Genomic DNA, 16,264 nt, shown 5'->3' on the forward strand with positions numbered 1-16,264 from the left:
AAAAACCAAAGTAGGGACACCAAGTTTTAAAAACTTCAAATTACAATGCATCTGCAAGAAGACAATGGAAAACAAAGTCCTTATCTTTAGACGTAACTTTCATTTTCTGCTACTTCAAGCTTTATCATTTTTTACATTGATTTGCATGAGTGTTGTTTTTATATAGTTTAACAAAGAAGTGTCACTAGTTTTCAAAAATTATTCGGAAGATAACTGAAGGTCACCATTGTAAGGAATTGTGATCCCCAGAGCCACAGATGGAATTTTATGCTATTCACCTGGTTTTAGAGTTCCTTCCAAATCAGCTGGCCCTCCAGGAATGACTGAATGAATAAAAATTCCCAGATCAAGTTTTCCTGTCTTCTCTCCACCGACTATTTGAAAGCCTACGAAAAAAAGGCCCAAAGCAGGCGAAAATGTCAGTGATCACAGTGTAACTTAACACAAGCCCATACTTCAGAACAAACAAAAACTTAGTCATTCGAACAAATGTAAAGTAAAACACCTCAGACACCTCAGATTTAAATCTACATAGAAACAAACAGCAAAGTTTTTGATTAAGCTTGATTGTATATGTGTATTTTAAGCAACTGATTTAGACTTTGTCAGTCTGTCTGTCTGTCTGTTTAGGACACTCCAGCAAAGGCTACAGAAGACAACTCCAGCAAGATAAACACACAAACAGGTGAATTGAAATGTACGTTTGCTGAGCAGGTAAAATTTGTTTTCCATCACATAAAAATTTCTGGTTTTCTCCACTGTTCTGTGTTTCACATAGAAGTTGGACCCTGGTCTTAGAGATCTGAGTTTTCAATCTTCCTGTTTTATTTTGAGGCTTCTAATCTATTTCTGTTCATTCTACCAAATAAACCTGGGATGAATGTACCAGAGGGAAAGAAGAAATAAAGTAATAGATATCAGATCTTTACTATGCCAGCTACAACAGCAAAGTACCAAAAATTGCATGGGGAGTAAAGAGAGAAATAGTACTTTTCTTTGAGTTTTTTTCCCTTTGTGCTTAACTTGTACATTACTATGCAGTGTAAACACAAAGCATTACTGTCTTGTAGGCTTTTTTTCCCTCTCAAATTTACACTACAGCGTGATTTTGAGTGACAGAACAATGTCCTTAAGGACACTTTGGAGAGTCTTCCTAAAGCACAACACTGGCACCAAATTTTTCATTACTCATACAGGGAAAAATTATGTGGGTTTTGTGAAGGAAAAAACAAAACAAAACAAAACAAAAAAACACACATCAAAAACAAAACCAAAAAACCTCAGTGGTAGAGGAAGGAATGTAATGCAAATATCTCATCTCCCAGCCTCCTTAAACATCAAATCAGTGTTCCATCTGATACTACAGGAGGAAGGAAAACACTCCACAATTAGCACATAATGCTTTTATTGTGTCTTTTTTTTTTATATAAAAAGCAGTTATTTAAAGCATTTGTCACAGCTCAAAGCTGTGAGGTTTCACACAGACAAAATTCTATACTGAGCACAGAGGAAAACTTTAAAGGCTAACTTCTAGGATGACTAGCTCACAATATAAATATTATCCTACATTTACAACATGGAAAAACTGAAAAACAGACTTGCTTAACATCACAGAAAGTGCATTTTAAATGCCTTCAGGATCCAGCCACTACCTGCACTGCTTTACTGAATTCAACAACAAAAGCTTAAATACAAACCAGAAAACTTTACTTCGTTTTTGGCTTCTAGAAATACATGTCAACAGCAATTTTAAAGCCACTTACCTAAGCCAAGCTTTTCATCCTTTTTCAAGTTCACCAAAGTGATCTCTCTCTCTGGTGTGGCAACTCTGCTCTGTGTTGTTTGAAGAGAGTCAACTGCAAGGCCAACGCTTCATGATCAGACACTTTCTCAACAATTCCCTTAAAGTTTACTTTAAAGTTCTTTTCCATGAAAAAAATATTACTTTTTGATAACTTGAAAGGCTGTTTTGATCTAGTGGGTCCAACTTTCATCTTCTAAGCCATGGTCAAAGACAAAAAAAACCCCAAAAAACCTCCACAACCCTTCTAACCCACTTCCATCTTCAGCAGTTAAAAATCTTTTACTCCTCCTAAGTAAAGCAGCTAGCACAGTCTCGTGGAGGGACAACATAATTGAGTCCTAGAATCCTAAACTTCATTAGTCTCAGTTCAGGAAAATATTTAGATCAGTGTTTATGTGCTTTTCTCGAGGTAGGAGAGGATGCAAACACATTGGTAAAATTGAAATTGAGAGTCATGACATGAAATTACTAGGAGGTTACTCAATGAGTTCTTTTAATGGTCTCTCTTCATTAAAAACCAACCAAAATGAAAAGTATCTACTAAAACTTCTCTTGCTTAAATTTACTTCCTCATTTGCAACTCCACAGGCTGCTGATTTCACCTCTTCTAAAATTTGAACTTCCTCACAATAGACCTCTGACCCCTGAGGCTTCCCATCAGGCTGAAGTAGACCCAGGCACTTAAAAGACCCAAGGAAAATAATTTGGTGAAATAAAAAAAAGAACACAAACTCCAACAAAGAAAAACCTCACCCCACAAGCAAACAAAACAAAATACCAACAAACAAGCCCAATCTCCTGAAACTTCAGGAAACACCAACATAGTGCAAGTCTGAACTCAAGGACTTGCTTCCTAGAGAAGACATTCATTTGGTCCAGCAGTGCCTGGGATACTTGTGCCCTAAGAGGAAGAGGCAATCCACAGCTGCAGAAACCCCCTGAGCTCCAGACACAGGTACAAGGAGAGAACAAGTGATGCAGGAGAGTGCAGCAGACTGCACATCACCCAGAAAAGGAGCTTTTTCTCCCACCAAACCACATCAAGCCTGAAGAGCGAAAACCAAAAAGAAAACACAGAACTAGTAACCTCCTAAGTAAGGGAAATGAACTTCCAAGAGCATGATCTGGTGGGTAAGAGCACCCTTCAAGACCCAAACTAAACAAACACTATTCATATCTGAAAAACATTACATACAGATGTCTAAACCTCCCCCAAGAAGCAATCCAAAACAAATACTAGGAGTTGCATTCAGGAAAAGGTCCTATCTAGCTGACTGGCAGAGGCACTTAGGAATACCAAAGAACACAAGAAAAGTAGAACAGTGAAGCATTTGCAAGTGACAAACTGACTAAATTAATTGCTCATCAACTTACCACTCTCTTTTAATGCTGCTGCTGACAGAAGATTTTCTGGAGTATTCATGCTAACACCTGTGGCATGCATGGAAGTATTAAGACACTATTATCCACATTTTTTTTAAAATACAAAAGCTACGAAGAATTATTTCAGACTTTACATAGTTCACATGAGCTCATTCACAATACCAAACCACTTTTTAAAAAAATTATTAAACATAAAACTAGTTTTGTATTAGCAAATCCAAACTACTCATGTGCTCTAGTTGTAGTTTAAGGTTCAGATAGATGGTAGCTCATGCAAAGGCAATGAGTTAAAGGAAGGACAGAGGTTTGGCCTTTACGACCACGGTTAACTCCAGATAAAAGTAATGGATCTTAAGTAATGAAGTCAAAGACTAAATTTTCTAACAATATTGGATATTGAATATGCTGAAGCTAATAAACCAATGCAACAGGACTCTTGTAAGATTTTGTAAAGGAACAAATAAGCTGCTGCAGCAACAAGCAATTTGAACTACTTCTATTTAAAATCGTTGGCATACAGAATCACATTTTCTTTGAAATTATCACAGCCGAGCAAATATGGCCCTACTTTAAAGAGGTTAAAATAATAAATGTGCCAATATATGAAAGCAAATGCGGGAAGATAATTCAAGCTTCTTAGGAAAGCAGCCCTGGTCTTCTCCAAACCCACGAACCCCAAAGTTTCCCCATGCAAAGAACCTGTGTCCCTCAGCAGAGGCAGTGTGACTCATCAGGACTTTCTGACATGGAGCTAAGACCCTCACCAGAACTGCTGCCCAGAAGATTATGGGTAAGCACATGATCATATTAATCATAAAACTAAAGGCAGAGGGTAAATGGCTGCAACCAGCCACTACAGAACCTGCACGCCTCATCCCATTCTTCAGCATTTATGCCCTCAGTACTGAAAATGCATCATTCCCAAGTCAGTCCAAGTGCACGGGGGGCAGATGTGGGATGTCACACTCTGCTTTCTTTGCTTTTTTTAGTCTGCTGATAATGATCCCCATCCCCAGAAACTTCACCATTTTCCACTTTTTTTGATGTCCTGTAACTATAGTAAAGCCAACCAGCAGCTACGGCTGCAAATATTTCAGTCATTGTAGTTTCTATTGCTATAAAGGGAAGTTTCTAGAACCAGAAACTGGTAACACACAGTTTAACCTGTTTAACAACCCAGTGTTAGTTAAAATCTATTTAGTCGCCCTAAATGTATTTTTTTTAATGTGAACTCACTCTTTTAGTTAATAGTAACACTATTTCTGTGCACTCCAATCCTTGCCAAGAAAATGGAGTAAGTGCATCTGGCTTACCTCACTACAAAAGTGTTTTTGTGAAACACCCTTCAAAAAAATTTTAACTAATTTATTTTATCTGAACAAAAAATCCACCCCAAAGATAAAAGAAACAAACTCCAAAGTGTGGAGTTACTATTTAGAGGCATTGGCCAACACCCAGCTGATGCCGAGCAGTCACTTGCAGGGAACCAATCCTCACATCCTTTCCACAAAAAACACTAAAAATTTTCAGCCTTCACAAACAGACTGTGAAGACTAGCAAATGATTAATAGATCCACACAACCAAATGGCACCCTGAAGTGACAACCTGGAAGCCGTTTTCTGCTGCAGCTTTTTCCTTTATACTCCTGTGCACAGACTGGCGCTGACCAAAGGAAGAATTTTTTGGATTCACTGCCATAACGGCCCGAAGTGCTTTAACATGTGATGCTCTGCTCCCACTTTGAAATCAGAATATTACCATCAGTTAATAAATATATCAAAGCATTACACCCAAAGCGATTTTAGAGGTTAGTTAGCAAATACAGTAATATTATTTTTTGCATGCTGACCTACAACATAGGCTTGACCGGTATCTTCAATGGATGATGAGTCTGATTCATTTTTCTTTCTTTCAGGGCTTCTACTTAAACCTGCATGAGATTTTGAACTTAAAGGGGAGAAGGAGAGAAGGGGAACCAGACAGAGGGAAGAGGAAGTTGGGAGAGGGAAGGATCAATGTAATAAAATAATGGCATGAATAATAAATCAAAACTGATGCAAAATGTACATTGACTGTACACAAAGATAGTACAGGGTGGTCAGAGAGACTCTTACTTGCTAGGTTTAAATGCTCCCGTTGCTGATCCAGCATCAAATTTTGGCATTTGCTGAAAGACCCTTCCCATTATGTCTTCTATTTTTTTGGGGGAAGAGTCCAAAGCAGTAATAACATTTTTCCTCGGGGGGTAAACAGAGATGTGACTCTGACTCAGGTCGTGGAATGACTTGCTCATAACTCTGGGTCTTTCCTCCCACGGACTCTTCTCATTCTTGTCCCTCGCAGAGCCAGGAAGTGGCTGGAAGAGCGAGAGCTCAGAGCAGGACAGTCTCTTCAGGATCTCTGCTTGCACAGACAGGGGTCGCACAGCCAGTCTGTTCAGGGTGCTGCTGGCCAGGCTGCCAGTGCTGATGGCTCTGCCCATGTTGAAGCCTTTGACAGAGTCTGCGTGAAGGTTCAGGCTCCTAAATGAAGCCCTTTCTGTGGAAATAAAAAAAAAACCCAAACAAATCAACAAAACCCAAACAATTCAAGTAATTCAGTAGAGCTAGTGTGACCATCTTGTGTAAAGCACGCTTTTTAAACAACCAACTCGCACAAAAATTTATTTTCTCTACATGCTCGTATATATCTCATCATCAGAGATATATAAACACCCACCACGGAGTTTGCTCAGGAAGCAAAGTTTGCAGTTAATGACACTACACTAACCTGAAGCCCAAAACCACAGAATATTTATCCTCTTATTAGCATGAAGACTCATATTCCCTGTCGGGCTGCTGTGCCTTATGCACAGGCACACCATCTCCTTCTGCAAAACAAATAATATCCTCAAGCCAAGTGACCTGGAAGACTACACTTCCTTTAATCTGCTCATAAAAGCCTTTTCCAGGATTTGAACATCCCCTATCTCCACACTTTGAGATGCTACCAAACTTCCATCCAGCCATTGCTTTGTTCTCTTTGCATGAGCTCCCCCACATTTACAGTACAGCTGCAAGGCCGTGAGGGCTGGGCATCTCTGCCCAGTTACAGAACACCAGTCCACTCTGGTGCACGTCAGGACCCCCCTGCCACAAACACCCAGCACGAAACAGAAGGTGTTAACTGGGTTTTGCCAGATTTTTTACTATTAGCATGGAATTCCTTAAGCAGCAGCGAGAAACAAGTCTTGGACTGTAATTAAACTACTGTCAGCTGAGTTGTGGGAACTGCCTGGGTGGATGTTCTTAGCTGAAAGCAAATTCATGATAATATTTCCTAGCCTAAACCCCTCTTAATTTAGAGCAAAGCTGAGCAAGGACTCCTTTCTATTACCCTAAACTGCCTCCTAAGGGCAGCAGTTAAGTTCCTGTGGCTTGGCTCTCACACAGGAACTTGATAAGCTGTGGCAACTTGTTGGCTGGTTAGAGACTTTAAAGGAAATCAGGCCACCTGAATCCTTCATAAACTTCACTGACGTCTTGGAGTCAGTTCACAGGGAAGTCTCTGGAAAAGCAATCCTCAGCTGCATTTTTCTGATTTAGGGTTACACAGGGTTTTTTTTAACCTTCCATGCACGTAGGAAACAAGCTGCTTTAGGAATCTGCACTGTAACTTGAAGGGAAAATTCTACTTTTTGGTCCACATCACCCATTGGGTTTAATGGTAAACACTGTGGCATTTAGAAAAGAGTGCATTTGAGAAATACAGCCTCAGTCCTGCCATTCCAAAGATTTTACTGCCTCCAATACCTCAGGCAGGAATTAACTGCCACAGTAACTCAAGCTTCCTCTGTAACAGGCACAGAGATAACAAAGATTTAGTTGTGGAAGGTATGTTTTTCTGTCCTTTCATCAGGTGAATTACCCGATGAAATACCACTTCCTTATCCACACCAAACACCTCTTCTAGCCAGAGCCACCAGACTAGATAAGCTACAGAAGAATGATTTTGCCCAATCAGACCAGAAATCCACAAATCCCAATTTCCTGACTCTGACAGAAGGCATCAGTGATACCTTGCACTTGCTGTGTTCCCATCATGGGGAAGAGTACCCTCATAAAATATGCTGAGATCTCTTCTCTTGACATTGTATTTACCCCTTGAGAACATCAAACAATATTTCTATGGATTTCAGATAAATATTTTCATATCATTAACTATATTATATAGGCATTAGGCTTTTCAAATCTTCTGCCAAATGCCACAACTGAAAATTCTCATGTGCTCAAAATTCATCATCTGTAAGGTTAACTTTACCCTCATTTCATTTTTTTGTTTTGTTTTGTTCCATATGTCCTTTCTGGAATCCAGAATGCTCTTTTCTTTAATGTTATATATGTCCTTTTCTTTACTATTTTTCTGAGTGCTTCCAACTACCAGCTTTTACTGACATATTATGCGTTCATTTTAGATTTAGTGAAGTTACGACAGCAGCAAATTTTTTGTTTTAACCGTTTTTCCTATTAATAATCAGCGTGCTGGAGTTAACCATAATACTTATTTGCTTGCTTCTGATTACAAGTGATTGGTGGGATCTGGGACTTCTGATTTCCGAGTGATCTGCACTGCGCAGAAGCAAACTATTGTTTTGCAGGCTCCCATGGCACAACACATATTCCATCTGTTAAAAGCAACCAAGATTGCCTGGCCAAGAAAGCCTCCTCTGTATTGCTTTTCTCTGCAATTCAGGATAAGCAAACTCTAAATCAGAGAATGGTACAAAGCCTTTAAGTTACTAAGTCTTGTTTCTTTGCCTGAAGTTGGCTGAGCCCAACAGAACAGAAAAAGGGCTGGATAGTTGCCACATGCCTTTTCCCACTCCCACTTCTCCTCTTTTCTTTTTTTTTTTTTTTTTTTTTTAATTAGAGATCACAATATCCACAGCAATGGGATCAAACTTCATCCCAGCTCCACTAGTGGAAGTCTGGATTAACAGCAGCAGGAATGCAGACAGATAACAGGGAACAAAGACAGCGTGAGCAGGCAGACTGGCCAAAACAGCACTTTCTGACCACACTGAAGGCCAGCCAGCCTCTGCTCCAAACAGTGAAGAAATGTGTACAGAGGGGTTTCTTCAATGATTACATTATCCAATTAATATTTTCTATCTAAAAAGAATACCTTTACGTTTTCTATTATGCACACAGATTATGAAGGAAATGGGAATTCTGAAGGAAACAGATTCATATCCATGTTGCTCCTCACCAGATCCACCCAACATTAGGTGGAATAAAGACTGTTGTACCCACAGCTTAGAGATGGAGCATCATGGAATGCTCCCTATTTTACCTGCACTCCCATGATCACACCATTAATTCCACATTATCAAACCAATCCCTTTCACATTAAGCAAAAGGTAAAAGTCCTGTTATTGAAATAGGTTCAAGATATTTCAGAAAGAAAAGGCAAAAACCTCTAATTAAAGAGGGAAGTATTATTAGTGACCTGCTTTTAGATTGCTTTTAGTTTAGAAGAGCTGCTGTGTGCCAGATTTTCTGTGTTCTCCCAACTCCTTTCCCACCCCTTAAACAAAATCTAAACAAGCTTATCTAGTATGGTCCCTTTGTATAAATCCTCCAAATGCAGATCTACACATACACAGCACTCAGCAGAATTACTGAGCTTCAGTTCAGCTTTGCTCCTTACAAAAATACATACAGATTGCTAACAAAAACTAACACAGCATCACAGTCCTTACCAATGTCCTGAGTGTCTTGGTTGCTCTGCCTGGTTCTCATCTGTAGCTGGAACTTATGCTGGGAAGAGCAGAGATGCAAAAGGTACTGGCAAGTCTTACTGTTGTCAGTCTGAAAGGCATGCTTGATGCCATCTGATGTGTTCTGCAAAGTTATTTTCTTCTTCTGCACAATGGAGAAAGAAAAAAAGTCGAAGATGAATTATTTCTTTTAGCCTACAAAGAATTCTCTATTTGCTTGTGCACAGTTACAGCATTCAAACTTTCCTGAAGCAAAATGCACTGATGGGAGAGATTTCTATTAAAATAGGAGTCAAAGATAATGTGAGATTTATAAAGTATCTCTTTAAAGCTACTCCTGGGCTAGATGAGAAGGTGCTTTATTATTATTTAATCTGTATCTGTTACTGTCAGTGCTGAGTAATGACAACCAGAACCATTACATCTTGCAGGATGGGGTTTTCAAAGGCCTGAGGAAGCCACAAGGGATGCTGCCATTTAAGAGAAAAATAACTAAATGCTGATCTAATGACTAAATCTCTCAGTTAATGTTCCAGGCCTTGAACTTATATTTTTAGTAATTTTTAAACTTGAATTTATCCATGCTAGTTAAAACCATCTCACAGATGGAATGGGCTGTAGCTTCTCAATAAGGTATCAGACAGAATTAGAAGTGCTGTTTTCAATACCTATATAAAGGTAAGCATTTGAAGCTCAATGCCTCAGTAAAAACTGACACATGATCACCAGATTATGGTGTACCCACTCAAGTTGGCTGGTGCTGTCCAGGTTAAGTGTCAGCCTGTTATCTTTTATCATTTAACTTAACTACTCTTAGAAATATAACTTAAAAGCATCTCCTAATTATACTGAGTACTGCCATTTGCCTGTACCCAGTCCTCTTATGCAGGATTCTCTGCTTGGTGCTCCTTCACTACACCTGTCCATGCAAGCTAAGGTAAAAAATAAAACCTCTAAAACATGAAAACTCCTATTTCCATCCCATAATACGGCAGCCTCACAAAACACAGTCAGACTGTGCTGTAAAACAGCAGCCTAATTTGCAAAAATAACCAATAAAAACCTCAGAGTTACTGGAGACACAAATAGAGATGTGTACATAGAGAGGAAAAGAGACCAGCTTACACTAAAGGATATTTTCTTTGTCTCTCTCCACGGGAAGCGCAGTACAGGTGTACGGGCACCGTTGTGAACTTCAAAAATGACAACTCCTTTGCAGCACACTCCCAGCAGGATTCCTGTTTGGGATCTCTTCTCAGGCAGCACGTGATGAAGGTGAACCCCATATTCTGTGAGCCTCTGACACAACTGCACAGATCAATGCAATGAAACTTCTGTGAGTGTGAATTTAAAGCCATTAAAAGTCTTATTCATATCACTGTATTAATATTATATACCTCTATAAACGCTTTCACGTGTGCATATAAAGGTATTTATTTTAGCAAAAATAATTCTGTCTGCCTGGTGATTCCACTTACTTATAGTTCACAGCTATTATGACAGACACACATCAGCTGAGGGTTTTAAGACTTAGTAGTACCTCTTGAGCTGCCAGACTACAGCAAATGAACCCAATGTTTATTAAAATCAAACAGGGAAAGCACAAACAGAGAGCACATGTGAGTAAATCAAACTGCACAAAGCAGTTGTTAGCAAGGAACTGTAACTAGATGGATGCACTTGTTCTTCACATGTTTTTTTTAAAGCAGAATTAAACTGACACTGCAATTCTGTGTTCATATTAAGGTATCATACGCAGTTTCACTCACTTTGCACTCCCAGTGATTCACCTCTGTTGTCTCTTCAGTAATGGTGTAAGGGACTGTTGGAATGAATCAAACAAGGGAATCTAACTGCTCCCCCAGCCAGGCTAGGTTTTAGCTAGGATCGTGTCCCCTACTTTCTTCTCTGTGGCTAAGTTGCAAGAACATTTCTGCAAAACCAGCAACAGACTTAGGATGGACAAAGTCAGCTGAGTGTCTCTTCCATCACATATTAAGAAATGGTGTGACTGTAGTGTAGCTGTGGAATTACAGTGTAATGGTTATTTGGTGTTCCAACAGCAATCCTTCACTCCCTGAACTCATTTTGATCAAGGGAGAACCTGATTATTATCCCACAAACACACACCATAATTAGATTTCTCAATGGGTCCTTTTAGAATAATCCAAGTACATCTGTGGATAATGGCTTTCCTATCATCTTACATAGAACCTGCACAAAAAATTCTCCTTGGCAGTGTTTCTGGCTTGCTTCATACCAAGCATCACACAGAGTATTAGCTGTAACAAATTTTTTTTGTAATTTATGGGCTTTTCCCCCCTCTACAGAAAGCACAGAAGACGTGGGGACTACAGGGTGTGCTGCCTCATAAACACAGCTTCCTTTAGAGCAAACACAGGATCAGTAGTTCTTTTTAGCCAGCTAAGACTACTGACTGGAAAAAAGTGAGAGAACTTCTCATCTGTTATAATTTCTTTTGGCTTGTCATGATGTGTCTTTTGGATAAAATCTTTTCAGGTCTCTTCCTTTAGTGTTATTCAGAGCCTGAGTTGTTTTACTGCACTTTCCCTTGAGGGCCATGCACCCAGCAAGAGAATGTTTAAGCCACAGATGAAGGAAGCCAACTGCTGCCCACTTACCTTCAGAAATTCTAACTCTGTCTCTTTTTCAGAGGCACCCACATAAGTGCTGTGCAGTTTTGGCAGCTCTTCCTTGATGTAGGACACATCCAGTTTCTCCATCACTCTTGCTGGGACGTAGTGTTCTAGTCTGAAATAGGACAAGCCGTGCACCTGCAACACAAAACATTTTTGTGATGGCACCTCCATATACTGCCCTATGAGCACAAATGAAGCACAGACATTAATTTCTACAACCTACTCTACATTACAACTCAGAGGATCATAAGATTCTGAGTAAGTGGAGGCAATCACAATCTCCATTTCGGCCCACAGCTTAATTTCAGATCAGTTTCTCCGTATTCAAGCATGAATCTACTCCCATTGGGAAAAAATAAAAGGCTTTAACACCAGATCTTGCACTGAATTCTGCAACCAACATTGTTGGACTTTAGGAGCACCTGCTCACAGAAACCTGCCAAGAGCAGATCAGCTGAGCTTCCAGTCTGGGGAAGAGTTGCAAATCAGCAAGATCACAGCTCAACAAGATCAAAAGTGAAACTGATGATGTACCTCTGCCTGGTAATCTCCATACTCAGCTTGGAGAGCTAGGGATGCTAATAATAAGGCTGTCTCATCATCACAGTGCATCCTGTCTTCTAGGATGTCCTTCCTCAACTGCAGGTAGTACTGGTGACAGGTCAATGTGTGCCTAGAACAGGAATATAACACAAATCCATGAAAAAAACACCCCACACCATCTTTGGTACCCCAGTACTGATTAATATTCAATTTCTGTCCATAAATTTAGGGCTTAAGGGGTTACAAAAAATTTCATACACTCACTGTATGAGACTGACGTCATCCACAAAAAACTTAATGCGAAAAAACAGAGTGAAGTTCACAGGGGGCTTGTTCTTCTTCTTTGGCTCTTCCTTCCATCCTTCTGGAGCTACTTTACTTAGCTTTATGTCAGGATCCACGAAGAAAAACTCATTGTCTGCCACAAACATTACACAGAAGCACAAGGGCAAAAGCATGAAAACCAAACATTTGCACCAGATGGAGGATAAAGACCAGATTTATAACTCTGAAACTGGGCATCGAACAGCAAAGTTTTCCATTGACTAACAATGACTTAATAATAAGCACAGTATCTTTTAAAGGGAATACTGAATAAAGGAAGAAGAAATAATTTAGCAGTTATTCTTACCTCTTAAAGTAGCCAATCCAAAGAAGTGGTGCTCCACCAAGCCAATATGGGCAACAACCATATCAAAGACATCTTTACAGATCGTTTTGGTATCACAGGTCAGCTCCAGCTTCTGCCCACTCAGAAGCATCACGTTTACTTTTCGCCTGGTGTCATCACTCTTGCCTTTCTTGGTCTGCATTTTGTGAAATGAAACCTCTCAACATTCACACTTGTGATAAAAAATACATTTGTTGGTTTAACATACTCCCCCTGCCACAGATGTCTGAACAGCCCCTTTCTTACCAAGATAGACTTGGGTAGATCTAAGGAGATGAATGGCTCAATCGTCATTTTCACAAACTCTGGGCCAAAGAAGTTCTGCAAATCACAAAAGAGTATGAAATGAGCACTGTGTTCCTGCACCAACAGGCTGAGGCACAGTTAACTCCTGCCCTGCAAATGCAAAAGAGGCACCAAATGATAAAATTTTGCAATTGTCTGCTACCTACTCTGTACTATACGCAAAACATCTTCACAAAAACCTCTTACGAGTTGGGGAACAGAGAGGGGAACCAACCTGGTCAGTTAAAGCCTACATGAACTAACTCATCCTCATGTGATGGACTGCAGACAGATACAGGAATTATTACTCTGTACTAGGGCAGCAAGTTCCTGAGTCTTGTTTCACGTTTTCCCATCCTTACTTAAAAAAATTTAAAAATATCCAGTTCATGGAAAGTAGCAGCAGAGGGCATCAAGCCATCATGTATTCTACACATCAGACACTGTTTACCTATAAACCTGTCTCCCTCTTTGTGTGTAATTCTATATTTCATCCATATACCAAGACAGCCGGGAAAGCGAAGGGGATTTGCACAGGGATTCAGGTGGATTTATGAGCCAAATGAATCCTCTCTCTGTCTACCTTCCCAACTTATTCATTTAATAGCCTCTGATGCTGGTGGGGCACATCCACATTCCACAAAGAGAAATGCAAATGCAGTGGCTGAAAACACCACAGAATAGAGGAGGAAACCTACGCCTTACCTTTGTTAGGAAGCTATACTGTTTAATTGATGCAACTATTGAGCCTTGCTGTCTGCTCTAGCATCTCTTGATGCCACTTTAGGCTCTGTAGCCACTAATGCCACAAAATCTCACAAGTCTTACCCCGTGAAAGCAGGCCAACACCACACACCTGGGATTTCATCTGCTGATGACTGTTTATTACAGGGCCCAGTTTATGAACCCCACATAGGAGAGTTTCAGGCAAGACACTGCTGTGTTTCAATGAAAACAAGAGTTCACCTGAGCTCAGGGCATTACCCTCAGTTTTCTCTGTGTCATGGCTGTTTCCAGGGCTATCTCCCTCAGTGGGTCTCTGGTGATGTCAAGCATGGAGGATCTAATTGCATCCCCTGGGTAGAGGTTGGGCCGGGACTGCCTCAGAGCCATCCTGGCTTGCAGCTGCATCATTTCTTCTTCCTGGCGCTTCAGCATCACTTCTTGACTGATCAGTTTGCCTTCAAATGGTGCTTCATGCTGCCTGCAGGACAGTCAGAGGGATGACAGATGAGCAGGAATGCCTAAGACATTCTGCTGCTTTAAGCACGCCCCCAAGTAGAAACACAGAGCGCAAGAACAAGTCATCAAACACATGGAACACATTTATTCTGCAGCCAGGAGGTTACCTCTGTGCAGCAACCCACTGCTGCAGAAAATAAGTGCACAGACCAGGCTTCTGCAGCTGCCTGCAGAACTGCCTCATTTATTCATGTGAAAATAAAGGCTCAGCTGCAGCCTGAAAAAATACTCAACACCACAAACACAGTGAATCAGTGCAAAATTGGTAGATGCACAAGAAGAAGAGAAGTATTAATGCTTTGCAGATATCTTTATTTCTGTGTTTATGTGGGGACTGTGAAAAAGGCATGCTCAAAAACATGTCATTAAAGAAAAAACTGAAATAATAGTGTACTTCCTCTAAGTAAATATTGCTTCAGACTTCGTTTGCATGGGCCTGATATTTATTCCCTGATTTCTCCTGAGAAGCAGTACAGCTTGAAGTATTTACATAAAAATATTTAGGTAATAGCATCCTATATATTAAAGTATTCTAAATATTATACACTAATGTTTCCATAATTTCATTTTGCTGAAAATGGTTCCTTTTCCTAAAAAAATTCCCAAGAATGGCCTGCTGATATACCCCCATCCCATTGACTAAATTAGAGTCTAAATTTATAATCTGAAGGAAAAAATGAGAAAAACAAGCAGAAAATGCATCAGTATTTAAAAAAAACACAGCAACATATCTTCAATTTTTTTTTTCTGCAAGTATTGATCCCAAACATCCTATCAGTCTTATTCTTTACATAAGGAAAGAAATCCACATCCTGTTTGGATAAATAAAAGTCATTTTTTATTTGAAAAAAAAAGCTGGTTAGGAAATATGAACAAGTGAGAAATCCAAGAAAGCTAATAGCAACTTCCACTCCCTTTCTCTCTGACCCATGCTTACAGAAAAACAACTTCAAACCCCAAACTAAACAGAAACCAATTGAGCCTTCTGTAGAAATACTAAACCGAGAAAAAGCAATGTTCTCTCCTTGTTAACATAAATATACAGAGGCATTCTTAAACAAAAATGGACAAGGGATATATACTAAGGTGGCTTTCATGAAAAAAGCTCATTTTTTGGCATTTCTAAACTGAGTGTTGAGCATATCACCCAAACTGAGTAATGAAAAACATGAAAAAGCAAAGAAAATGTTTAGAAGCCTGTGTAACACTGCAGTCAAGTTTAGAAATATACACAAATACAGAGTAATCCTGCACTGAGTGACACAGGGCCCTTTGCAGTAAGGTAATATACAGACTGTTAAAAAATACATTCAATTTATGTATCTGCTTCCTACGAGAACCTAAAGATATGTTTGATGAGTGACATATCTGTTAATAAACTAAGAGAAAAATGCACCTGTCCAAGACAGTACACTTGTCCAAACTGGTGGAAGGGATTTCAAATTTTATTTTCATCTCTTTACAACATTAGTATTAAAAGTATTAGTATTCGTTAGTAAAGTGTCATTGGTTACCATACAAAACCAGCCTTAAGATAAGAAGAGCTAAATATAAGAAGAGAACAATGCTAAAATTCCTCAAAGGGAATTCCAGGGAAGATACAGAGTACCTATGGAACAAATGTATTAATGTAAGCCCATTATCCTTTCCTCTGTGCAGGGTTTTCACAGCACTTTTTCCCCTTCTCCATCCTCTGGGTTTTTTTTTTTTTCTACAAAAGACTGAATAATGTGCACCTAAAAGGACTAAAATGAGAAAAAGACTCAGACCTGCCAACACATGCTTAGTTTTTCACCACGAGGAAACTTGTTCGGATTGACATATATGGGAATATTGACCGAACCCTAAGTTAAATACACCCACAAGCACCCTTCAGATCAAGGTCTAAGGATGGGCTCTGAAATAAAAACAAACAGTT

The 16,264-nt window shown here is 39.6% G+C and overlaps 1 protein-coding gene across 3 annotated transcripts in view; it reads right to left on the reverse strand.

Annotated features, from left to right (window-relative positions):
- PTPN13 (protein tyrosine phosphatase non-receptor type 13) overlaps positions 1-16,264 on the reverse strand; it is a 112,916-nt gene that overhangs the window by 25,401 nt on the left and 71,251 nt on the right. For all 3 annotated transcript variants that reach the window (XM_066318108.1, XM_066318109.1, XM_066318107.1), the window contains exons 10-22: positions 14,089-14,308; positions 13,066-13,140; positions 12,781-12,955; positions 12,414-12,567; positions 12,141-12,279; positions 11,589-11,741; positions 10,072-10,254; positions 8,929-9,091; positions 5,303-5,726; positions 5,038-5,135; positions 3,179-3,235; positions 1,764-1,856; positions 279-386 (exon numbers count right to left, since the gene is read on the reverse strand). In XM_066318108.1, coding sequence (XP_066174205.1) covers positions 279-386; positions 1,764-1,856; positions 3,179-3,235; positions 5,038-5,135; positions 5,303-5,726; positions 8,929-9,091; positions 10,072-10,254; positions 11,589-11,741; positions 12,141-12,279; positions 12,414-12,567; positions 12,781-12,955; positions 13,066-13,140; positions 14,089-14,308 — 2,042 coding nt within the window. The remainder of the gene's footprint in view (positions 1-278; positions 387-1,763; positions 1,857-3,178; positions 3,236-5,037; positions 5,136-5,302; positions 5,727-8,928; positions 9,092-10,071; positions 10,255-11,588; positions 11,742-12,140; positions 12,280-12,413; positions 12,568-12,780; positions 12,956-13,065; positions 13,141-14,088; positions 14,309-16,264) is intronic.

The sequence above is a fragment of the Sylvia atricapilla genome, chromosome 4, assembly GCF_009819655.1.
Source record: "Sylvia atricapilla isolate bSylAtr1 chromosome 4, bSylAtr1.pri, whole genome shotgun sequence".
Taxonomy (NCBI): domain Eukaryota; kingdom Metazoa; phylum Chordata; class Aves; order Passeriformes; family Sylviidae; genus Sylvia; species Sylvia atricapilla.